The sequence below is a fragment of the Danio rerio genome, chromosome 16, assembly GCF_049306965.1.
Source record: "Danio rerio strain Tuebingen ecotype United States chromosome 16, GRCz12tu, whole genome shotgun sequence".
Lineage (NCBI taxonomy): Eukaryota > Metazoa > Chordata > Actinopteri > Cypriniformes > Danionidae > Danio > Danio rerio.
The window spans coordinates 25,611,602-25,638,003 of record NC_133191.1 but is presented as its reverse complement, the minus strand read 5'-3'; the positions used below and the strand labels follow the sequence as shown (position 1 = coordinate 25,638,003).

General features: G+C 36.7%; 1 protein-coding gene across 6 annotated transcripts in view; it reads left to right on the top strand.

Annotated features, from left to right (window-relative positions):
- cadm4 (cell adhesion molecule 4) overlaps positions 1–26,402 on the top strand; it is a 305,176-nt gene that overhangs the window by 173,536 nt on the left and 105,238 nt on the right. For 2 of the 6 annotated variants that reach the window (XM_073924910.1, XM_005158111.6), the window contains exon 1: positions 23,148–24,656. In XM_073924910.1, coding sequence (XP_073781011.1) covers positions 24,575–24,656 — 82 coding nt within the window. In that variant the 5' untranslated portion in view covers positions 23,148–24,574. 6 annotated transcript variants of the gene reach the window in all.

Genomic DNA, 26,402 nt, shown 5'->3' with positions numbered 1-26,402 from the left:
TGTTGTAGATTATGGCCAGAACCCTTGTATTTTCCGATCTCGTGGGAGCGACTCACCTGATTGGCCGAGAGTGCTGGTGTGTGGCCCGAGCACAGAGGTGTGTGCGCCTGCTGATAGGCAGTTGCTTGGCGACTGTGTGCTTTATGCTGAATGACATCGACTGTGATTGATGCAGCGAGTGCCCAGCTGTGCATGAAGAAAGGAGAGAAAGAGAAAGAGAGAGAAATGAGCAGACAAATGAAGAGAGAGAGAGGGAGGGTGAAGAGTTTTGTCTGCGTGGCTCATGCTAGTAGAAGAGGTGTAATAACTATAATTACGGCACAATTTAACGCATTAAACAATAGGATTGATGCCACACCTACAGCTAGCAGCTTTCTTTAATCTGCGTACACGTGTGTGTAGAAATGCATGCGTGTGCTAATCTAATAATAAAAACTTAATGAAAGCAACTGTAAATTTGCACGTAGGCACTTTATATACTGACAAAGTTTTTTTTTTTCTTTGGCAAATGGGACAAACAAATTAAAGTGCGTGTTGTTATAGTTTGGCGCTCTGTATGTGGAAACAAACTAATGAGGCTTGTGATTAACACACGCAAATGCAGACACAAAAATAGAAGTCTTTGGTGCAAAGAGATGTACACAGCCGAGACATGGGGATAGTAGCGCAGAAGGAGAGATGTAATGTGTGTGTGTGTGTATGTGTGTGTGTGGGGGTGGGAAATAATAATGCTTTTGATCAGCCAAGATGTTGTGTGTTCTTGGCTGCTGACTATCTGATAGCAACAGCTTGAGTTTGACATGCAGCTCTTTAATAATAAAAAAAATACACGTGCATTATTTATCAAAGAGCACCTGTATGCTGAGGTCACCTTGCCTACAAACTGTCCACTTTATCTTAATGATGAAGGGAAGTTGAGAATGAAGTAGGAGGAGAGGAAGAGTGGAAAGTGGATGATGAAAGTTTGGACAGATTGAAACTGAACAGTTTAGATTGTGCGTGTGAGGTGTACAGTACAGCAAGTTTTTAAAAATACTTGAGGGGAACTATCTGCTGCTGCTTTCAGTGTGGCAATAAATGTCAGGTAAAATGATATTAGCATTTAACAATGAAAAATGCCCATAATCCGTACCTGAGGTCATCATAGTCATAGAAGTTTATGCTGATATTCAGCCACAAGAAATAGAAACCATTTCAGAAAATAGAAATTTCAGGTAAGGGTTTGGACAAAAATTTCCTTTTTAAGGATTGAATAAAAGAAGGCTTGCTCCTGCTGGTGTTGTCAATCTGGCAACCCATGTTTGTGTGAAGTCATCAGAGGAGGGTGAAATAGGCTGCGTCCGAAACCGCCTACTACTCAGTAAGTACTGCATTTAAATTTGAACGTACTACTCGTCTGTTAGAAAAGTACTTTCTATACAGTATGAATATGAAAAGTATGAATGGAATTCGGACGTACTACATCTGCCATTTTGTCATGGTCATGTGACCTACCTGCGTCAGTTGCGTCGCCTCACTTCCATTCATGAATTCTCTCACGGGGCATTATGTGATTGCGCAGCGTGCATGGGATGCGCTCTTCAGAATCTCGCTGGAAGTAGTAAATCATCCGGGTACTTCTTGCCTACTGATTTTTGAATTCTATGAATTCGGACATACTACTCGGCTGGCATACTGATTTTAGCGTACTATAAAGTATGTAAGTATGCGGTTTCAGACGCAGCAATAGTCTCATTCTAATAATGTATCCTTATATAAGTTTTTGGAGATCGTGAATTATGTAACCAGAGGTACGTACTGTATGGCTGCATTGAATTTTTTTAACGAACGCTACGGGGTGGTATGACGTCATTCCTTTTCAGGCTTAACAGCTGACCGCTTACCTCAGTATGGACAGCTAAACAATAGGACAACTGTAACCAGTTTGTCCCGTGTGCTCGCCATGTACGTTGGCGGACTTGAGACACAGAGAGGAGTTGACCATGACGATGGGGTTCCATTCGGCAGAGAAAGGTTCCAGAAAGCAGTAAGAAAAAAAAACAGAATCCAAAAAATAAAACAAGCATGTAAATAACAGGGTTAGAATGTAGTAAAAATAAGGTGAGGGCATTTCTTTTTCTGGGTTGCTTTTGAAAATTGTTGGTTGGGTTCAGGGAAGTGGGTGGGCGGGTCAATCTATAAAATTGGTTGGGTTTAGGGAAGGAGGAGGATGGATCAGTCAGTCAGTCAGTCAAACAGTCAGTCAACAGCAGCCTCTGATGGATTTGCGCGAGAACAGCAGACGCGAATAGCAATAGCAAGAGAAATTGTAAATCTCAAAAAGCATACACAGCAGTCTCTCGTGGATTCACGAAAACAAAAACTGCAAAAAAACATACCCCCTGGGACATATTTCACGGTCTCCAGAAATGTATATAGAGCAGGCATGGTCAAACTCGGTCCTGGAGAGCCAGTGTCCTGCACAGTTTAGCTCCAACTCTAATCAAACACACCTGCTTATAGATTTCTAGTGATCTTGAAGACACTGATTAGCATGTTCAGGTGTGTTTGATTAGTGTTGGAGCTAAACACTGCCGGACGCCGGCCCTCCAGGAACGAGTTTGCCCACCATTGATACAGAGGCACGTTTTCAGAATGAGCCTGGGTTGTGAAAAAGTGTTTTGAACTTGAACTACAATATCTAGTTCAACCACTGTGTGGCAATCTTAGAAACTGTACCTTTAATGCAACAACTGACAGTTAAATAGTGGAGTAGTTTATGAGATCTAGTCAAGTATCTAGTGTATGCAAGCATCTTATTTTGACCTATAGTTATGTTTTATAACTATTAGAATAACCATAGGTATATACAACTGCACTGAATTGAATTTTTCTTACATCATATTTACATGTGAAGCTTCTTTTCTGATTCAAGTATTAAGCTGTAAATGTCTATCTGTCATATCTTTGTCACTACCATACAAATAGGATACAGTGGTCCCTCCTTTTTCTGTAATAGCCAAAAACGGCGTAGTCAGCTTTATTTTTTACATATATTGTAGATGTTTTAGGGCTGTAAAACCCCTCACTACACACTTTATACACTTTTCTCATTGCATGCATTAACCTTTTCACACTTATTTTTTTTTTTTGTTTAAACACTCTCATTTCAAACTTTCGTCGGAAAGTCCAGTATTAAAGAATGAAACCAAAGATCAAAACCTGTTGTCAGGTGCAAACATTCATCGCTGTCAGCAAAAGGTTTGGAGCTTTTGTGTGGACAATGTTAGCATCCAGAGTTCTATTTGCTACAGTCACTTATCCACATAACTAAAGCAAACTACATCCTTAAGTGTGTGGGACATTAAATGCGCCACACACGACAGTTGTGAGTAACACACACCAGACGCACACATTTGCATGTTATTTCAAGTGAAATTATTCAGATGTCACTCTGTGGCGCCGTCAAAAACATGACCAGTGTCCTGAGTTGTAGCTGGGCACCTCAGACAGCTGCCAACTTGTGCCACTAATGTGCACAATCTTGTTAACAAGGTCTTGCTGCGGACCATTGTAACCCTTTTTGCATCCTCGTTGGAACTTACACTGCTAGCAGGCAAAGATTTATGTTAATTTGGCAAGCTGAACACATTCTTACTGTACAGGAGACACAGAGGATATTGATTGACAATGGTCTACAGCCAATCAGGATTTGAAACTGCAAGGTCGCAAAAGGTCAACCCTGTTATAGTGAGAGACTACTGCGTTTTGTAATAGCCTATAGCCCATACTGTACTTGTGTGTGAGTTAGACCTACTAGACTGCCTGCGAAGGGTTGGGAGAGCTTTTTTATCGCAGTGATGTTTTCGCAAGTTTGAAATAAATGTTTTTGCTGTTAGAAAATTGTGTTTTTAGCAAAGATTGCAGGGCAAAAAGAGGCATGCATAAGCAAATGCATAGGGAAAAGTTGATGGCACTGAAATGCATATGATAAATTTTACCTTTATGGCCATTCAAGGTAGAATCACACAGAACTCTTTTGTGTTTGACAATTTTAATACAATAACAGTTTAAAATAAAATATTCAGGGGGTGTATTAAATTAACAAAATGTAAAAACCTTTAATATGACTATCTCTATAGATTGTTTGTTAAAGTAAAGCAACCTCTAGCGGACATAAAAATAATGAATGTGTCTAAACCAAATGGCCATAATATATATGACCAGTGTAACCAATCAAATGCAGGTTTGTTTAAACTAAGTGTGTGGAATTTATAGATAGCACTTTATCCACTATTTTTCCTATTCCAAATTCACAAAACTACTACTTAACACACATTTGGCAGATGCATTGGGGCATAAATTAGAGTCCATTCAGGACACATTCTTTACTTATGCATGTGTACTCTGGGATTGAACCCAACACTCTACCAGTTGAACTACACCATTTTAGCATTGATTAAAGTGCATCATGCATTATGTCTTATTTAAGGTAGGGACACTATTTTAGAAAATGCTTTTATGGGTCATATTTCAGGAAAGTGACATATTTACAGTTAAAGAATTATTAGCCCCCTTTGAATGTTGTTCTTTTTTAAATGTTTCCCAAATGATGTTTATCAGAGTAAGGACATTTTTAAAATATGTCTAATAATATATATATATATATATATATATATATATTTTTTTTTTTTTTTTTGGAGAAAGTCTAATTTGTTTTATTTCGGCTAAATCAAAAGCAGCTTTTAAGTTTTTAAATTCATTTTATTATTTAAGCTCCAAAGCATTACATTTATTTAAAATGAGGTAAAACTGGTAAAAAAAATAGTTTGTTTTTTTTTTGAGGGGGAGGGACAACTTAATTGTTTTATGTTCAAGTGTTTTATGTTCCAACACAAATTAATAGTGTGGAACCCAGCATTGCTTCCAGTGCAGTCCAAATGAACTTAATCCTCAGTTGTTTTGAGAGTTGTTTGACAACTGTTTATCCAAAGTTTCATTATACAAAAATTACAGTTTCAAGAGTTCACACTTAGATATTGCTTGACAACTTTAAGCAGGTTTGGCATGCTGTCCCGGGAGAGAACCCTGAGCTCGGAGATAGTTGAGCCCAGGGCTCCCGCCAGGTCCATAAAGCATGTAAGGGGAGTACGAGATGAGGTGGTTCTCGAGAGCTCCCCTTTTTAAAAGGAGGAAAGGAGGAGAAAGGGGGTGGATGGGGGGTTTCTTCGGAAAACGAAGGTAAGGGAGTAATATCTAGCTAGGCTATTTATAGTAAGTTGGGATAGATCTGATTGGCTAACTAATGAGTGTAGATAGGTGGCCAGCTGCGGTCAATTATATCACATGCTCCTCTCGAAATTAGTTTAAAAACTTCACGTAATGAAAGTTAAAACATCTTCACTAATCCTGCCAAGACTTGAAGAGATGATTATGAAGTTATATAATTGTATAAAACATGTAATTAGTAGTAGGAGTAATAGGCAAGGCAATTATATGTGTATATTTAAAATATCATTTGAACTCTAACTGTTCTGTTGTGCAGCATCTTAACTGACAAAAAAGTATGAAAAATGTATAGAAAAAAGTATTTTTCCATTCATTGGAATGTAAAACATGTATTCGATTGTTACTTTTTATTAATTCCTTTAATTAATTCACCGTTTATGATGTTAAATTTATAGTTATAGGACTAATATGTAAATGTGCAAAGCATTTATTTTTCTGTATAATACTTACTGAATATATTGCAATAAATATCAAAATAGTACAATGTGGACAAAAACATAATCCTAATATTCACCCAGCCCTATAGGAGCAGTTTAATTTGCAAAGCCAGAAATCTCTTAGGACAGCACCTCTGAGCTGTAAATATTATTTCCTGAGGTTTTATGATACTACTTTATATTTGCTCATTAATTAATGATACAATAAATATAATTGTTTTGTACTTTAATACAGATCAGTCTTAATACCAGCACTTGTCTCACCATGAACAAATCATATGCATTACTACGTTATTATAGATGGCTTTATACTTGACCGTTTATTGTGTGATTTGCATTGTAAGCGTTCTTTTGAGTAATGTGATGTGTAGCTTTGCCGTAGACGTTTTTCTGTCTTTAAATATATGGTTGAATGTCACCTTGTGCTTTGTGTGCATCATTGCTCTGGAGAGTTTCATCTCTTAAGTTATTGTCATCCTGTCAACCATATTTCAACTGTGGTCCAAGTGCAATGTCTGTTTCACAGAGTTAGTATGAAAGAGATCACTGAATGATATTTGCTTTAAATCTGAACATCTCAACATCCAAACAACGTATTGGGAGCAGAAGTATTGGTAATACTTCATAATTACTGCACACTACGAATCGTTTCTTAAGCATTAACACATAGTTAGTTCTTCATTTGTTAAGCATTTAGCTGCTTTTATATATAATTATATATATATATATATATATATATATATATATATATATATATATATATATATATATATATATATACCTTTCAATTTTTGACTGAAATCTAAATTTGTATTTTGAACTGTATCATTTTCTAATAATTTCCTAAGCTCTGAGGTATAACGTGCTTAGTGATTGTATTTTCATACTTTGATAATTTTTCTTTTTTGTTTCATAATTTTTCCATCACTAATTAAGTACTGTAAATGAATTTACTCTAAAACTGTATTTAACGAAAAAAAATCTTTGTGACTGTATCTGAAAAAAAAATCACTGTAAGTTTAAACATTGCTGAATAAAACTGAAATGTTTGATATTGTTATATTTGTAAAATATTATTTTTGTAATTGTTTTTGTAATCAAACTGCAATCAGGTTGCATGTTGTATTATGTTATTCAGTTATGTCTGAACTGTACAGTAATTTTATTTTTACATACTATTGCAAAGATTTATATATCATTTATTCATATACTATTTTAGTAAAGTGCAAAAAAGTAGCTCTCTCCTGTGTATTAATGCAAGTGTACTTGACTTTTATACAGCCAGTTCTTGAGTATGCTAGTCTAGTTTGGGGTGTACTACCTAAAGGTCTCTCTGAGGAGTTAGAGAAGATCCAAAAATCTGATCCTGTCAGATAATAGGCATTCCGACTTTAGCTCTTCCAGCACTGAGAGAAATGCGTAAGATAGCTACCACATATACTCACTAAAATACTCAAGGACAGTTCATCACCATTGCATTGTTTTCTATCTAGGGCCCAGGCATCATCTTATTTTCTTCAGCACTTTTTTATACACTGGAGAAAAAAAACTAAACATCATGACCTCTTCTTTATAACCTGTGCTCTAAGGATTGTACACCGTAAAAAATGCTGGGTTCCACACAATTATATATTTTCAGTTCAATAATTCAATTATTAAGTTAACTTATTGTTATTATTATTTTTTAGAAATTTTAATGGATTGAGCATAAAACAAAGTTGTCCCAAAAAAGCTTAAGAATTGTGTCATTTTAACTTTTTTCAAATAAATAGTTTGAACAAGCCGCAAAACTCATTTTTGATTTATTTAACAGATATATTTATTAAAATAATATTTTAGTCACCAAACATATTTAGAAATTGAAATATAATACAATAAATTCAAGCTAAATATTGCAAAAATAAAATTACAACCTACAAAATTTCAACTAAAATGTACCATCTTTTTGCTTCTGATCTTTCCTCGCTTTTAAACTTGTATCTAATATTTTTCTATCATATAAATTTGGGTGTACTAGTTTTTGGACCGTTATTAGTTTTTAGTTAGATAAGCTTTATTAACACAAGATTTGTGTTAATAAAGCATTTATTAACATACAGACTGACTATTACAACAGTATATGCTTGACAATTAAGATGTATAAGTATTCATTGGAATAGTTTATAAATCATTTACTTACTCATTCTCAAAAAAAAAAAAAAAAAAAAAACTATTAAATAGCTAGCCTGTAAATAATGCATTACCTAATTTAGTAATGAAAAAATATCATTAATAAAGTATAAAAATACAATCATTTTATATCTGCTTTCAAGTCAAAAATACAACATCGGTTGCTGTATTTATAAACTATTTACTAATAGTTTTTTTTTATTGTAGAGGTAATGCTTAACAAATTACAAACTATTTGTTAATGTGTAATAGATGATTGATGAGTGTGAAGTTCTCAAAAAAGTGGAGTATTTGTTTGTTTGTTCAGTCAGATGTGAGCAACAAGGGTAGACCTGTTTGAAAGTAAAAGTTATTTAAATGATTTTATTAGTAGATCTTGCAAACTGTTTAACTGAATATCTCAACTAGACATGGGCAGTTGTAAATTTCTGACGGAATGATAACCTTGGATTAAAATATCATGGTTTCACGGTATCACGGTATTGTGATTGCTTCTTTTTAAATGTCTTAGTAAAAAACGACTTTTTTTTCTTATTAATATATTTAATTTTAAGAAACATTTATAATATTTTGGAACAGTAAACATGCCAGGGTAAAACATGTAAATAAGCCATTGAATTCTGTTCTCTTCATTAGTTTCAAAAACACAGATTTCATTAAAATACATGAAAAAAAAAAGAAAAAAAAAACACTTTAAAAATCTTTACATATACCTTAGGAATGATATATCATAATTGTTTTGAGGTTTTAATACCTTGACTTTTCCAAACCACAGTAAACGTGAAACCGATTATCGCACTATGCCTAATCTCAACATGGTGGCACAGATTAACCAGTGGGGTTCATAAGAATCAGACTATTTCTTTCTCCAATGAAAAATGAGCTGCAAAAGTAAACCTTGTTGGCAATTAGCTGTTTATTAGGACTTTTTTTTTTTTAACAATTTGGGTTTGGTGGCAGTAAAATTATTTGCTGCACCTTTAAGGTGAGCTGGCTTTCTGTTTCTGTGGTTGCTCTCTTGATCTGTAATCTACACAGACATCTGTCTCTCTCTCTCCACGCCTCACTCACACCCATCCAGTTCACGCAAACACACACAATCCCATCTATTTTCATTACCAAATATGTTTCACCTGAATGCACACTGGGAGACTGATTATAACTATCACGTTTGAGCTTTTTAAAACAATGATTCAGGCATAACAATTTTCATAAACATCTTATCACTCACGTTCTTTCTCTCTCTCTCTCAAATACACTGTCTGTACCCATGGGCAGTACAGAACCATGGTAATTGAACTGACATACCTACAGTGTATTAATACAAGTTTAATATGGCTGGCGTGAATGAGAGAAGAGTGGGAGACATAAAGAGGCAGACAGGAGAGAGAGAGATGGTAAGTTAGAAATGGGAGCAGCAGAGCAAATCAAAGCAAAATTAAATGGATTTGCATATTTCAATGAACGCCGCAGGTAGGCCTTCTAATTATTTCATTTTCCCTCTGCTCTCATTTCCTCACTTGTTCCTCTCAGTCGACAGTCGGCCTGTTGGACTGTTAAAGACGTGTCCTTTAGCTCCACACTTGTTGTTCAAGCCATTTTTTTCTCATCTGTCCCACTGTCACAGCATCACTCTTTTCATTTCGTGCTTGGGTCTCGGCCCACCTTTGTTCAGGTAATTTGTTTTCGGAAATGTTTCTCTTTCATTGAAAGCCTCCCCTGAGACGGTTGCCAATGATGGAGTTTAATTCAGTTCTCAGTCTGTGGCCGTGACTGCTCACACTGTTGGCAAATCAATGAAGCGGTGCCAATGTAACCCAATATTAGGCAAAGAAACAGAAATGATTATATGAATATATGGTCATAAATAATGTGGCGGATATCGCTGGCTTGAGATGAATAACAGAGCACCGCTTGTGTTTTGAGATTTTAGCGGCTGAATGGATTATTCGGGTCTGTTGTTTAATGGATTTAGTTGTACTGGACACTGGGATTGTAATCCTGGACAGACAGAAAATGTGTGAGATTTGAGCGAGAGCGATTTTGTAAAAAGCTAATTTTTGGCATGCGCTTTGCACCAAAATGCGCCAAATCCAATATGCCTAAATCTAATACGCCAAATGATGTTGCAAGCTTCCAGACTTGCTAAGCAAGCAGGCTTTAGTGGAAATTACAACATAATACAAGGCTGTGCTGGGGCCAGAAATTTTAAAGTCAGGAGACCTTGGTGAAATAGGCTGGAAGTGTCTGCTGTCGAACTGAAGTACAGCACTTTATAATATATGAGATAAAAATAGACATGCAAATTCTGACTAAAAACAGCAATATAGGTTTTGAAAGAGAAAAAGGGGGTAATGTTACTTTCCAATGTGACACAAAATGTCGCTTTATTAATTACTCACTCTCATGTTGTATCGCCATTAATATATTTTAGATAAAATCGGTGAGATCCCTCATCCATAAAGGTTCCCAGCTCATTTATAGACTTGCAATTCCACTGTTAAATGTGATTATTTTTGTTTTATGGGCACACAAAGTATTCTTGTAGCTTGATAATATTTTAAAGGCTGTTTTGAGGATGTGTTTTGTATTTGTCTGGACTTTGAATAAGTTAGGAACCTTGCAGGTGATGAATGATTAAAGTACCCTTGGATTTCACCTAAACTATCTTAATTTGTGTTCTCAAAATAACTGAATATCTCGTGGGTTTGAAATGACTTGAAGGTAGATAATTAATAATAGATTTTTCCTTATTGTTAAAACTAACATTTTAAGCTTTTCCCCAGCAGGCAAACAATGCCATAAGGAGTTAATATAGGGTTAGATTAAGGTTGTGACGTCAAGTGACCAAAATTCACTGTCTAGTCAGCGTCTAAGGACATCATTATTTTTAAATCCAATAAAGAAGTTAAATGATGTTGACATTTGGTTGATTGTAGGTTGTGCTGAAAAGTGACCAAAATCCAACGTTATATTGATGTCAAATACTGACATTTATCGACCAAAATCCAACGTCTGACAGATGTCATAGTGGTAACGTCCACACAACATTAAGCTGTAACATCATTAGATGTTGATATTTAATCAATTTTGGGTAGGACATTAGGCATTGACGTCAACCTGACATTTTCATTTCCAAACAAAATGCAATGTCCCCACGATTTTGGGGTACAACATCATTCTGATGTCATGTTGACGTCTTGTGCCTTCTTGGTTGTGTCACAAAAAAGTCTCAACAAGCATTATTTTTCTGGTAAAGATGTAAACAGGATGTAGGGCCTTCTGCCCATTTTGATCCTTTTTATAATGTATATTTTTTATAATATATCAAGAAGATTCTGACACTATTTTTTCATTAGCAGCAGCTCTCTTCCCGGGTTTTAGGTGGCACAAAGAGAAATCCTATTTTACCAACGTGAATGTAAGTTTTACAAAACTTGATTTAATAAATTTGATTCACTACACGTACTCCATTATAATTGGTAGAAACATTTACAAACTGTCTTTCTGGACAGCACGTACAAAAAAAAAAAAAAAAAAAAAAACATGCATCCAACATAGTCAGATAACAAGTAGAGGACTCCGCAAGCTGGTTCTTTTTAATGAATCAAAACATAGCACGACCAGTGTAATACTGGACAGACACAAATGTGTTTGTGATGTGAATGTGATTTTGTAAAAAGCTAATTATTGGCGTACGTTTTGCACCAATAATGTGCCAGCTCTAATATGCCTAAATTTAATACGCCAAATGATGTTGTGAGGTTCCAGAGCTGCAATGAAAGCAGGCTTCTGTTGAAATTGCAACATAATAGATGGTTATCACTAGGGCTGAGTAAAAACATTGTTTTGTTTTTTTTATATTCAAGCATTCCCTGTGTCGGTTATTAAAATCAAGCTAGATTAATTGTTTTCTACCACCTACCTACAGTGTATTTGTGGAGATAACAAAAAATGCACTACTGTAAACTGCATAACCTTGTTGTTTTGTTTGTTAATGCAAATTTTGACAATATGTCAAGTTAAAACGTTACAGCATTGTTCATCAGCAGCTGCACGCCTTCTGACTGTTAATTGGCACAGAAAAGTAAATCAAATTTTTATATTTTATTATATATTTTAGCAGTGTGAATGTAGCTTTGCAGTCTGTATTGAATGGGATTCAAAACCCACAATTATAGGCGGAAACATTGTTAGGTTGTCTTTGTGGGCAGCACATAAAAACAGACACGCATCCAGCGTAGCCCAAGAACAAACAAAGGACTCATATAAAGTGATTATCTACAATAATTCAAAATTCATCACATGGTTCTGGACAAACAAAATTTCATTATACCTATGAAATGATACTAAGGTTAAAATTGCAAGATAATAGATGATTTTCATGTGGGATTGTAAAAAAAAAGTATTTTAATTCAAGCATTCCCAATTTCAGTTCTTAAAAAAGTTGACCCATATCCTCCAGTTTCAGTACATTTGTGCAGTTGCAGTCTAATTGTTTAGTTAGAGATGTATTACTATCAATACAGCAAGTATACTATTTAGGGCCGTGCAACTGCCATTTAATATGTTGCAACTAGCTAATCGCAAGTGGCTGCGATATGAAATATATATGTATTTTTTAATTTTCCCCACCCACAGCAAATGCCTGACTGCTGTCTGTGTGTGTTACTAGCCAACTGAGTGAGCACAATTGTGTTCTACCCAACCAGAATTGCGCAACCAAACTATGCGGAACGCCCACAATAAAAAACAAACAAAAAACAAACAAATAAAAAATTGATTGTGAGTGGGAAGATGGCATTTGCCACTTTAGAAGCTTTAAAAGACTAATTATTATCAATGAAAAAAAAGGACATCAATAAAATGGGCACATTTTGATTTTAAAGTCACAGACAATGAACAAAAACAGGTAATTTCTAAGATTTTTTGCCCAGTGTTCAATTTTGTTGCTAGATTTAGCAACTTTTCATACTACCCTAGCAACATTTTTTCAAAATGCTCCTAGCAACAACTAGCAAATTTTAACATTACTTTGACTACTTTTTGCAATTTTTAAGAAGTGACTTAAAAGGCCAGTAAAGAGCTTAGAATGACTAACAGGCAACACTTAATAGAACAGTCAATTGCAACAGCGGCGCCCAGCAACAGCCCCGGATTTTGCCATTTTTAATTGAAAGCGATCGGCTGTCCATTAGATCTTATTACTGTCACGATGGAAATCAGCTGCTTTGTTTTTTATTTATTTAAAAAGCGCATTGAAGCTGAGATACAACCTCAAAGACGACAATACAACACTTAATATCACAATCATCAGCACTTTTAATAGTTTATTTTACAGACTTATAATATGCTGTTGTTCTATTGGAATTTTCATTCCAAAATGACAGCTGTGCCATCTAGTGGCTGTTTCCTAAATCGCACTAGAGTGTCACCTCTTGGTCATTCAGTGCTCTTTGAGGGCAGTGGCTGCAGGCTTCACTCAATAGAGTAAACTGCTAGCTCAGATTGTTTTTCATAACTGTTAATTTACTGATATTTGCTAACATGTATAATTGTTGGTAATTTAGGTAGCAATAAATTCCAATAGTGCTATAATTGTTGTCACTTTTACAAATGTGTTAATTTCACAAGTTTAAAAGAGTATATACACAAGCTGTGATTGTTTAAAAGAATGTCACTGTTCATTATCAGTGTTATTTTTAAAAATAAACTATTTTTATTAAAAAGTGTTGGTATTACTTTTAAAAATAGTCAACTCTATTTTCCATACAAATCTAAATGAACATATTTCAAATAATGTTTTTGCTAAGATGGCCAGTCAATTTGAATACTACATAAATTGTATACTACATAAAGATGTACTTTTGAGTTGTGATTATGCAATAACCTCATCTCGCAAAGTAATATGTTTTTAAGAACCTATTTATTGCGCATCTGGATGTAATGTTTTAATATAATATAATACACAACACCTCAGAGAGTAGAGAAATGACGGACGTGCACTTGTCAGATACGCTTGTCACTGTTTTTGCCACAGCACAAGGAAATACAACAACTAGCACCTAAGAAAGCACCACAGGTGGCTAAATGAGGAATGTTTTGCTAAAAAAGTCAACTAAAACTACTGCCAGTGACACTCAATCTCGTAACAAGCAACAGCAACATACAATTTTAGAGTTGTTTCAGCCATGTTAGTTTTCTGAGTGTTCTATATTTTTATAATTATTATTTTTATTTTTTTTTTATAAGCTACACTAGCTCCCTAATTTATGTTTTTTTATAGTTTTACAGAAAGGAAAGGTCATTTTATTTGTGCTTACTGTTTGCTGCAGAGAAGAATTATTGTTTCATTTCTGTATATTTAAAAACAAATTTGAATAAATGTTTAACTTCATGTTTAATATTGTATATACAATGTTTAATATATTTTCAGTTCCTTATACTCAACTACACTCTACACACAACTAACACTCACTGCATTTTAACCGTAAGAAGCTACGATACAGAATATTGAGCTGAAGCTTTACTACAAAATTAAATCGCAAATCATAATCATAATATCTGTCAAAAAAAAAAAAAAAACAATTAGATATTTTTCCTAAATCGCAGAGCCCTAATACCATCTATCTACAAAAACAAAGAATAGTCCAACATTGAACATACTGTATGACTATGACCAGTTTAAGTACTTGCTAAATATACTTCAAGACAGTTTCTGTTAGTGGTGGTTGAAAAGTGTCTGAATCTTATCCAGCCAAATTGAATCAAAATTGAACGGAATCATTAAATCTGTATTGATACTCAGTCCCAGTCTTATCTCTGGTGTAAACAAACCTAAGTGAGTCAAACAGTCTATTGGAAAAGCTCAGTGACTGTCGCACATCCTCTAACAAGTCCTTAATTGCTTACAGAGGCCTTGTTTTCACAGAACTGTCTGTATTTGTGTATCTCTGAGAACGTGGGAGATATTCTGTGTCGTACATCTCTGACAGTGAAGATGCATTAAGTGAATCTGTATTCAGTGTCTCTGACAGTGACGACATATTCTGCCATTTCATAATCTTGTTTTGAAGCCCAATGACATTATAACTTGTATCATGGTTTGGTTTTTATTCTTTCGGTATTCCAAGGCCATTTATATTTTGATATAGTAATTGGATTTGCTTTGATTTGTTTTGGGTCCGTTCTTATATAAGGGACCCAAAAGAAGAAATTTGATTTAGCATACAATTCAGACAGAACATTTTGCCATATTTAGATTCTCATGATGTGTATTTATTAGATTTTACATGGATGTATGCATACATTATATTTGATCGTGGGAAATATTGCAAAATACACAAGATGACTAGGATGCAAAACCTGTTTAAATAACTAAAAAGGAAACATTTTATGAACTTACAACATCTTTGTTGGCAGCCAGAAAATACAAAGTTTTTTTTAAACATGTTTTAAAGTACAAATATTTGAAAACTACACCTTATAGACTCAATGATAATCTAGATGTTTACATGAAAATATTCATTCATTAATGCAATATAATATAATTTTTATTTATATAGTGCATTTATTGTGTATGGCCAAAATACACCTAGAGTGATTCACAATTATTAAGGGGGTCTCTCCACACTACCACCAGTGTGCAGCACCCACTTGGATGATGCGATGGCAGCCACAAGAAAATGGTGCCAGTGCGCTCACCACACACCAGCTATTTATGTAGTAAAGAGACAGCGATAGAGCCAATTCGTGGATAGGGATGATTGGGAGGCCATGATCGGTAAGGGCTGATGGAGGGAATTTGGCCTGGACACTGGGGTTACACCATTGCTCTTCACGAGTGTGTCAAGTGTCAAGTTCTCAAGTGCCATGGGATTTTTAACAACCACAAAAAAAATCAGGACCTCGGTTTAACATCTCATTTGAAAGATGTCGCTCACTGACAGTATGGTGTTCCTTTACTTTACTGGGGCGTTAGGATGCTACAGGGCGATGTGATGCCGTTCCTTTTCTCGTTAACCAGCTGATTGCTTATCTGCATGTGGATGACTTTCCCACTTTTACCAGTTTGTCCAATTAGCTTGACATGTACGTTGGTGGACTTGAGATGCAGAGCGGAGTTTACGGAGTGATGACGGGGCTTGAGTCTGGTGAGGAACAATTCCTGAAAGAGGGTGAAAAAAACAGAAGCCAAAAAATAAAATAAACAATTAAATAACAATGTGAGAATGTGGAAAAATCTGAAAGCATTGTAAAAACCAGGCAAGGGCTTTTCTTTTTCTGGATTGCTTTTAAAAATACTGCGGTTGGGTTTAGAGAAGGGGGTAGGCGGGTCAGTAGGTGCCTTTCAAGATACTAGTGGTTGGGTTTAGAGAAGGGGGAGGGTGGGATGATTGGTCCGTTGGTCAATCAGTCAGTGAGTTAGTCAACAGCAGGCTCTGGTGGATTTACGTCAGAAGAGCAAGTGCGAATGGCACTCACGAGAGATATTTGAGATCTCTAAAAGCATACAGAATGGTCTCTGGTGGATTCGTGAAAACAAAAACGCAAAGAAATGTAGCTTCTGGAATGTATTTTGCTCTCTCCAGAAATTTATTTAGCGTAATCAGAATGAGCCTGGGTTGTTGATATGGCTGTGGCATTAGTACACCATAATATAATAAAACTTTATACTGAAGCTTTTGATTGATTTGCTTATTTAATTGTGCATATATTTAAAACTTTCATAAAACAGATTTTATAATGAGGTCCGTTCAAAACATATGACCCTTTTACCAAACGGATCACTCATTTTAGATTCATAGTGCACATTCACAATAGCAATAAGATCCCTTTCAATTATTTTTCTTGGTAATTTAATTGGAATTGGAATTTAATTATGCAAGTTGAATAATGAACTCATTTTAATCACTCTAATACTCTCAACAGTCTGGATAGCACTAGAAGCGTAACTCTTGATTAATTGTGATTACAGTTACATCCCATGATTCCTCATCCCACTCGTTTTAACATGATCATGTGCTCCGTCTCTCGCTGTTCTGTCCCAGACACCTCCGTCATCTCCATCCTCACCGCATAAATGTCAAATTAAACGGCTTCTTCTTCGTCTCGCACTCTCTCTCCCTCTCTCTCTTTCTGTTGCCCTCTCTCCTTCATTTCCCAGCATGCTGGCTTGTATAAAAGGTTGTTATGTGAGTTAGGTGTTAATTGGTTGCTGAAGTCCATTAATATTCTCCTTGCGACTTTGCTCGTCAAGAGCCAAGCGGGGAAAACTGATGAGTGTGTGATTTTTCTCCAGAGAGGAGCGTGAGGGAGAGAATGAGAGAATGATGGAGAGGGAGGAAGAAAGAGCAAGGTTCAAAGCCCTGCTGTAAGGTCACTGGCACAGAAGGAAAAAAAATGCGGAGAGTATTTAGAAAGAAAGAGACAGAGTGACAGTCTAAGAAGGCAAAGAGAGAGAGAGAGTCAGATAGACAGAGCGAGAGACACTGTTGATAAAGAGCCACTAAAGGGCACTATTCAGAGAGGAACTGAAAAGGAAGATTATGTTATCATATGGAAAGAAATAGTTCCTTTGTGGGCTGATAGATAACTGGCAGAATGGGGACGAGACGAGTAGGGATGAAAACAGTGTGGTGATCACGTTCCTGCTCTCCTGTTCCTTTTGATAAACAACACATAGCACTGCTCAGTAGGCTCTGATCCCGGTGAGAAACAGCACACAACGGTGCTCTCAGAACTTGCAAGAACACACTTCTTGTTGACCAACTTCATTCCAGTGTGTTTGTATCTCTGCAGGTGGCTCTGTACTTACCGGAATGGGGGTTATTACTAGCTACAATGCTAACTTAACCCTACTGTAGTGCAAAGACAAACACAATCTTTGTCTTGTGTTTTGTCCCACAATCACCCCCCAAAATCCTTACTTCCATCTGGCATGTTAGACCAAAGTAACCCCTCTCATTTGTGATTTTCAAATGGCTATTTCTGTAATGGAAGGCTGGTGTGCAGCAAGGAAAACTTTTAGCATCATTTGTTAGCATAGCTTTTGAAGCTAAGGCAGTGTGGTTTACTTGCAAAGCTCTTACAAGCTAGCCTCCGTTACACATTGTGTTTGCATCTCTGCAAGTGTGTATGCTTAGTTTTAGGGAGTTATTAATTGAGGAAAACAGCAGTGTAAAGGCAACCACACAACTGTTACGACTGAGATCAAAATTCAGCCAGGAGACCCCATGTTGACATTGCGAAGCAGAGCAGCTAATATTTACAGTGCATTTAGTCATTTAGCAGAAGCTTTATCTGAACGGACTTACAAATGAGGAACATCACAAGCAATTTATCATATTAATGGTGTTGCTTTTTCAGTAACAAGCTACTGGGGAATAAGTAGTGGTGTAGCGTGACAAAACAGCTATATCATATTTGTCACGCAATATCGCCCATGCAGCTTTACAGTCTAGTGAACTGAGGCAATAATCAAAGTGATTCATTTCAGGGAATCAGTTCATTTGGGCGGTTTATGTAAATGAATTGGTCTCAGAAGAAACTCATTGATTCTTGTCTCTATTCAGTAGTCCATTTGCTGCATTTTGCAGAGTTTTAATTATTTACACTACCATTCTAAATTTTGGGGTCAGTGCAGTTTGTTTTTAAATGTATTGGTTGTTCAGCAAGTTTACATTGTGTTCAACAGTGACTTTAAGTGAATTTATGATTCTGCCATTATATGAAAACTGAATAGATGCCCTTCTAAACTTTTTATAAAGTTTGTTTTTTAAATATTGATAACAATAAGGCATTTTGTTGTGTACCAAATTAGTACAATATGTTGATTTCTGAAGGCTGTGAAAGAGTTGACTGAGCAATATAAATACAGTACCTGACAAAAGTCTTGTCGCCTATTCACGTTTTAGGAGCAACAAAGATTCTAGTTGATCATTTGGTAAATGAAAGGCAAAGGCCTCTAGATCACGTTTATTTTACCTAAATAAAATATGATCATGCCTTGATTTTTAATTGTTTAATTTGAACAGTTAGGTCTGACTTTGCTTAGACAAAAGTCTTGTAACTTAATAGAAATAGTGTACAGTATAGAATATAAAGTCATAGTGCAGTAATAAAATAATGAATATTGTGTATGACTCCCATGAGCTTGGAGGACCACATCCATTCATTTCTGCAATGACTTAAAAAACCTTTTAATAAAGTCATCTGGAATGGAAAAGAAAGCTTTGCTGCAGGAGTTTATCAAGATTCTTTGGATTTATCTTTAATGCCTCCTCCTCCATCTTAAATCTGGATACTGGGCTGGCCAATCCTGGAGCACCTTGACATTCTTTGCTTTCAGGATCTAAATTTGCCCTCTCCTGTGGTTTGTAATGTAATGGGCAGCACAAATGTCTTGTTACCTTGAGCTGTTGATGTTGTCATACACCCTGCAGATCTCTCGCATGGCCCCCATACAGAATGTAACCTCAAACCAGGATTTTTCCTTTACCAAACCTGAATTTCTGTGAGAATCTTGGATGCATGTGGGTTCCAAGTAGGTCTTCTGCAGTATTTGTATTGAGTGGGATGCAGTTCAACAGATGATTCAACTGAATAACTTTGTCTGAACCACTTTTTCAAATGATCAGTCAAGTTGTTATTATTTGCTCTTACAACTGGGATTGACAACAAGACTTTTGTGAGGTAGTTTTTAATGGTTTTGTCCATGTCTCTTCATTCTACTTCATCCTTGTCGCCCACCTGCATGTCCAGACCAATCTGCCCATATCCATTCATCCATCTTTTGACTCTCCATCGGTCTGACTGTGCGTCCATCCATTCATCCATCCATCCATCCATCCATCCATCCATCCATCCATCCATCCATCCATCCATCCATCCATCCATCCATCCATCCATCCATCCATCCATCCATCCATCCATCCATCCCTATAGCTACCTACCTATCAATCTACCTATCTACCTGCTTTTTTTTTACATCCGCCAACATACCTGATCAATCCATCCATCATCTTTCCAAACTGTTAAAATATCATCAAAGCATTGACAAGTAATTTTTAAGTAATTTTTTGTGAGTGAATAACTTTTGTTTTAAACAGACAGATATAAAGCAGTGGTTCTGCAGCACATCAAAATTTCTTCAGTGTTGACAGCTTCATTATAATAAAAATGATTCAGAGTTTTCAGTTCAGACAGAGTGTTACAGTAGTGTTGCCCTTAGTGAAATATTTTAGCTGTTCAGTGCTGTAAACAGCCAGTGTGTTTGGGTGGTGATTGGGGTTAGTTTAACTCCAATAGCTTTAATAGCATCCCACAAACTGAGACATTGGTGGACTTGGATTTCTGTTTGGTCTGTGTTTTCGTTGCAAGTCAACTGTGTGCGTGTGCCTCTGGGTTTTGCGCGTGTGTTTGTATAAAGGGTGATAATTGTGCTCATAGGTTTAGAGTTCGTGTGAGGTTTTAATGAGAAGAGCTCACAGGAAGCTGTCTGATTGAGTAATGGCTGCCGGCTTGGCATAAAAGCCTGGCACTAACAAACAACAAGACTCAGAAGGAAAGAGAGAGAGAAAGAGTGCCAAAAAAGTCTTCCATACACACTCAGGGCCCATGCACACTCGTTTCGCTCTCTCTCGCGCTCGCTTACTCTACGCCCTTCTTCTCCTCCAAGAGACTTAAATTCACCACTCCCCCACCCACACGCATTATTACATAGCCTGAAGGACAAAACGCAAATTTAATCTGTGATAAGCAGAACACAGGATCAGCGCATCAAAAATACCCTGCACCTTTTCTGCTGATGCACCAGGATTCCTGCACCCACGGAAACCCAACCTTCCCACCTGCAGCCTTGGGCTTTCTTGGACTAAACTGTTGGTGCTGGACTAAGTTTTAAGTACCTTAATGTTATGGTATCACAAGCAGTGTGCATGAAGCATTCATGAGTTTTTAGCATTTCCCTCTTGCAACTCATGTCCCTTAAGTGCATTGGCAACATTTGGTCGGGTGTGGTGCCAAAGAAAAAAAAAGATTGGGATGAAAATGAGGAAAGAGGAACAGGAACAGGCGGACTGTGGACACAGTTTTGTGCTGCACACAACTGTAATGAATACTTGCATATAGTCGCATCAGTATTAATACAGCTCAGTGCTGAATGACACTGTTTATATTGGGTTTCAAGAGTTCACACTTAACTCATGATTTATAAATAGCTTGTTATATGCTGTCCCGGGAGAAACCCCTGAGCTCAAGGAATCCTCGGGCCCAGGGCTCCCTACCTTTCACAGTGCAAAGGAAAGATTGAGCTCAGGTCGATATCAAAACTGCCCTGCTGCTGAGGCTAAGGTGAACTCTCTGAGAGTAAGACATTTAGGAAAAAATACTTATTAAGAGGCTTATTTTGTCTATAATATAGGACAAATTTGGACAGTGGAGGGAAACTGGGGAACCCAGGGAAAACCCATGGGGACACAGGGAGAACATGCAATGTCTGTGGAAGGGTTGACAGGTGTTGCGCACAGAACGAAACGGGTAAACTAGGGAAGACTTTCCACTACTTAATCAATCGCGAATGTTTGGTTATATTAGGCGAATACGAAAAAGTGTAAAATGATGGTAATAACAGAAAAAAAAGTGTCACTAAATATACTTTTTTGGCTGTTAATATACCGGGGTGACCCGCCCAAGTAAAGTCTATGTGTGGGAAACACTGCAGCTTAATAAGGGCTTAAATGAAATGATATCTGTGCCTCATTAGTCATCTAAAAAGTAAGCAACCATCTAAAAAGTACTATTTCAATGACCAACGAAAGTTTGGATACATTTGCACAAACAAATTCAAGAAGTCTACAGGTTTTAAACTTTTTAGTATACTTAGATTGATTGGAATAGGTGGTAAGTGGATGGAAAGAAGGACAGAAGGATGGACAAGTGTAGGCAGGTGAATGGGTAGGTAGATAGATGTAGATAGGTAGGTGGATAGATAAATAAACTGATAGGGGAGTATTCAAATGGATAAAAGGATGCATGGATCTATAGGTTTTCTGAATGGGTACAGTAGGTAGATAGATGAATGTATGTATGGGTAGGTGATATGAGTATGGAAAGGTCGATGATAGGTAGACGGTTAGGTCACACTTTATTTTGATGGTTTGTTGAATTTAAGTTACTTTGCATCTACATAACAACTATTTCTTATTGGATTATTAGTAGACTGTGCGGTTGGGGTTTGGGATTGTGTAAGTTGACATGTACTTGCAAAGTTTCTCATAGTCAGTTAAATGTCTGTTGAAGGAGCAGTATCAACAGATAATAAGCAGACAGTTTACTAATACTCAAATGGACCATCAAAGTAAAGTGTTACCGATGGTTAAATTGGTTAATGAATGCATGGATAGGTGGTTGGTTGCATGGGTAGATACTAGGTAGATAGGTTGTAGGGAGATAGGTGTATGGCTACATGTAGGTGGATATGCATACTAAGTATATGTAGATAGATGTAGATGCATTGCTAGATAGGAGGATCAATGGATGAATGGGTAGGTATATAGGTGGCTTGATGGGTATGTGGGTGATAGAGTAGATAGGTAGATGAACGATTAGCTAGGTAGATGGATGGAAGGTTAGTAGGTTGTTGGTGGATGGATGAATGGCAAAGTATATGGGTTGGTGGGTGATTAATTTGATAGTTGGATGAATAGGTGTGTGGGTGGATAGATTGATAGGTGTATTTATTTATTTTGTGCACTAAGTTAGAAGATCAGTTCATACTGTATCTAGAATGCAGAACAGCAGTATGAATTAATCAACTAATTGACTAGTCTTTCAACATTCACACAGCTTTCTGTTCTCTCATATTTCCTTTATGCATACACTAAATACTGTTCATACATGAATGCACACAGACTCACACATTTAGGCGCACGCAGCATAGTATAGTACAGAATGTACAGCACGTTGTAAAATAAAATGCATTCATTTACAACAGTTCCTCGTGACCTTGTGAACACTCTCTGTGCCAGACAGATAAAGGCTGATCAGAAAGAAGCTGATGATCCGGAGAGCTTTAGCAAAACACAACCAACAGTAGGAGTGAGAATGAAAGACAGTGAAGCTCACTGACTAACTGACTGTTTTGCTTTCTGAATGACTGCTATTGTGGACTCATACCCTCCCCTGCTCTTTACCAAAATAATTGACATGTGGGATATGCATCTGCCAACGCGCACACACTCAAGTATATATATAAGAGAGTTCTCCTCCCAAAGTGTGTCTGACCAGTTTTAAGAGAGGTTATGCAAACATCTAAGTTCTGGATTGCTAGCAGACGTCAAGAAACAAAGGTTGAAGGAATAAGAGGACCGTCACCGGACTAATATAAAGAGTTATGAAGGATAAAAGAAGGGGAGAGGTGGATTAACTTTGACCCAACCTTGGAGGAAGTTGGGAAGTTGCTAAAAGACTTTGGGGAAAATCGAATGGAATCAGGAGGTCACCCGAGGCACAGACCTGGAGTTGTGCTGCTACACATTGAATATCAGTCTTGCCAATCACAGTGTGTGTTAGTGAGGATTCCGGCTGTGCTCAGTATCACGGTGTGCTTAGAACACTAGTATGATCGGCTATCCAGGGCTTTAAGACACCTGCACAAAGGCACATGCGGTTCGATAATACATTACTCTTTGTTAGAGATCATCCTGGGCTTCTTGTGCTTCTACCGTCGGTGATTTTTAGTGTTTTAGAGTCAAACCTTTCAATATTTCACACATACGCTGTAGAAACACGCTCACTCAAAGTGCTGGCACATTTCTCAATCAGTTACAAAGGAATTGCAATGAATTGAACTTGAGATTTTAAAAATGAAAGCCTGAAATAATCTTGATGTTTTGCTTCATGCAGTCTAAACTTTAATATCATGTTGGATTGGTTATAGAAATGTTTATAGAACGTAAACAACGTTGAGCGTCTACCAGAAAATCTGCTTCTTTTCTGAAGTTGCTCAAATGTGGTTATTTAACATCTTTCAGTTTAAATACTCCTTTCCAATCTGCAGAAAACAGTTGGCAGAGTAGATAGCGCATTGATTTATGATTGTTCCAGCGAGCCAGACTGTGTTTGCGGTATCACGGTGTCATTCTGGCACTGAGGTGTGTGTAGTGACGAGGTGAATCTCAGCAGGCTCTACCTCATCACCAAAGACAAAAACAAACTCGCAGAAACAGACAAAGTGTTTGGAGGAAAAGCAGGACTTTCATCAGCGATTGGGATTCAAAAATCTGTAATGTGGTTAGCCGGCTACCGCTTCAGATACAAACCTAACAGCCTTCTGCATAACAAGTATGATATTATCTAAAAGCCACTTCTCCGTTAGTGTTGGTAGCATTCTCATTTGAGTGGTGTGACAGTAAAGTTAAGTGTGGAAATTGCCACGTGAAATGAGTTTTTTTTTCACTCCTGAACATGAAGATGGTACGCTTTTAATTAGCCGCCTTTGGTCGGTTTGCTATCGCATGCGATATTAGGATTCAAACGCAGTCGCTAAAGTGATTTAGTTAACCCGGCACTTAAAGAGCTCTGGTGTTTAGTGTAGTAATTTTGCTGCGGTTTCAGCTGTCGGCTGTGTAGCGTGTGCTGAATTGTGCAGTCATCAACTACAGAGGCCTCATTGATCAGCCAGCGAGCCTCAATACACAATGAGACCAGGCCAGCGATCTCTCCTCCTCTCCTCCTCTTCATCCCTCCTGCTGCGATCCCTCGTTCTGCTCTCCCTCTGCCGTGAGTCGTCACATTTCTGGCTTTACTTCTCCATCTGTCTCCTTTCTGTTTGTAATTTCTCAGCACGCCTGGAAATGAATATTTCTCCCTCTGTCTGTAACCGTATGAAACCCCAGGCTACTTTCATTTCTCTTCATCTTTCTCATCTGTGTCTCGGCCTCTCCCTCTCTCTTTATTTTTGACGGTCTCGATCTCCTCAGACACTTCTCTCTGTCCTTCTCTCTCACTCCGCCTCGGAGGAAGATAATTTATGGGAAGGAGCGGAGAGATGCGCGTGTGAAGAGAAAAGAGGATACGGGGAGAGGAGAATGGAGGCCGAGCCAGCTGGCAGATTTATGATTGAGGGATCAGAGAGAAGTGTGGACCAAAGACAAAACAGATTGAAAATAGTGGTGTCATGCACTTTTCTCATTCTCTCTTTTTTTTCTTGATTCGCTTGGTGCTTCTGACGAGAAAATACACTTTAAATATAGCGTTTCTGTTTTGTTTTTGACAAATTACCAGCTGGATATGTGAATGCAAATCTAATAGCGTTTTTCGTTTAGTATGCAAAGAGACCCGGGTTCAAATCTCAACCTAATAGGCGCTTTTGAAATAAAGCAAGCAAAATTGCGGCAGATCTTGACAGCTTGTGATCAACCCACATTTTCATTGTATAGAAAAGATTTGACATTTTGATAATGACTCTGTTTTTTGTGCTCCGGTGGAAATAAAGGGCACATGAGTTTAGAGTGATGTGATGCTGGGTAGAAGATGACAGAATCTGCTAGGGATTGACCAATTTATACGCTGCCATAGCACTTTGCCTTAGGGCTGTGCAATTTGGGGAAAATATCTACACTGTAAAAAGTTAAGGTAACTCAAACCATTTGAGGAAACCAATTGCAACAAACCATTCAAGTTCAAAAACTAATCCTTAATGAGTACTGTGAACTTAATCCATTTGGGTAAACGAAACAATTTGAGCTTAGTAAAAGCCAATAAATGAAGAGAACTCACACCAAAACTTAATTAGTTAAGGCAACTCAAACCGTTTGAGGAAACAGATTGCGACAAACCATTTGACTTAAACAAATTTATATGAGTAGTTTTAACTTACTCCATTTAAGTTAAAGCAAGTATTTAATTAACTCATTACCTTCTACACTGTTCAGCTGTTGAACTTCGGATCTCTTTTCAGATAAGTAGAATTAATTTTCAGTAAGTTTTGGGTTAACTACACTCATTTCATTTGATAAAGTTGACTGTTGGGTTTTACAGTGTACTGATTTACTGACGCTATTAGAAACGAATGTGTTTTACAGTTATTCCATGCTCTTGGCTAATCTTAAAAAAAAATCTGTAATTTTACAGTTTATTTCTGGAAGCTGGGGTGCCGGAAAAAAAAAATCTATAAAATAACGGGCATTAAATTACAGAAATGTACCCTAAAATAACGAATATTAAAAAACAGAAATTTACCAGAAATTTAAATTTAAGAAAGTTTCTGTAATTTAACATCTATTATTTTACGGTATATTACTGTAATTTAACAGCCGTTATTTTACAGTTTTTTTCCGGCACCCCAGCTGCCGGTAATAAACCGTAAAATTACACATTTTTTATTTACAGTGTATTTACAGTACATATATTTTTCAACTATTAGAATTTTAAAATAAGTATGTTTAATTTCATTAGCAATCATTTTGTATATGTTCATATATATATATATATATATATATATATATATATATATATATATATATA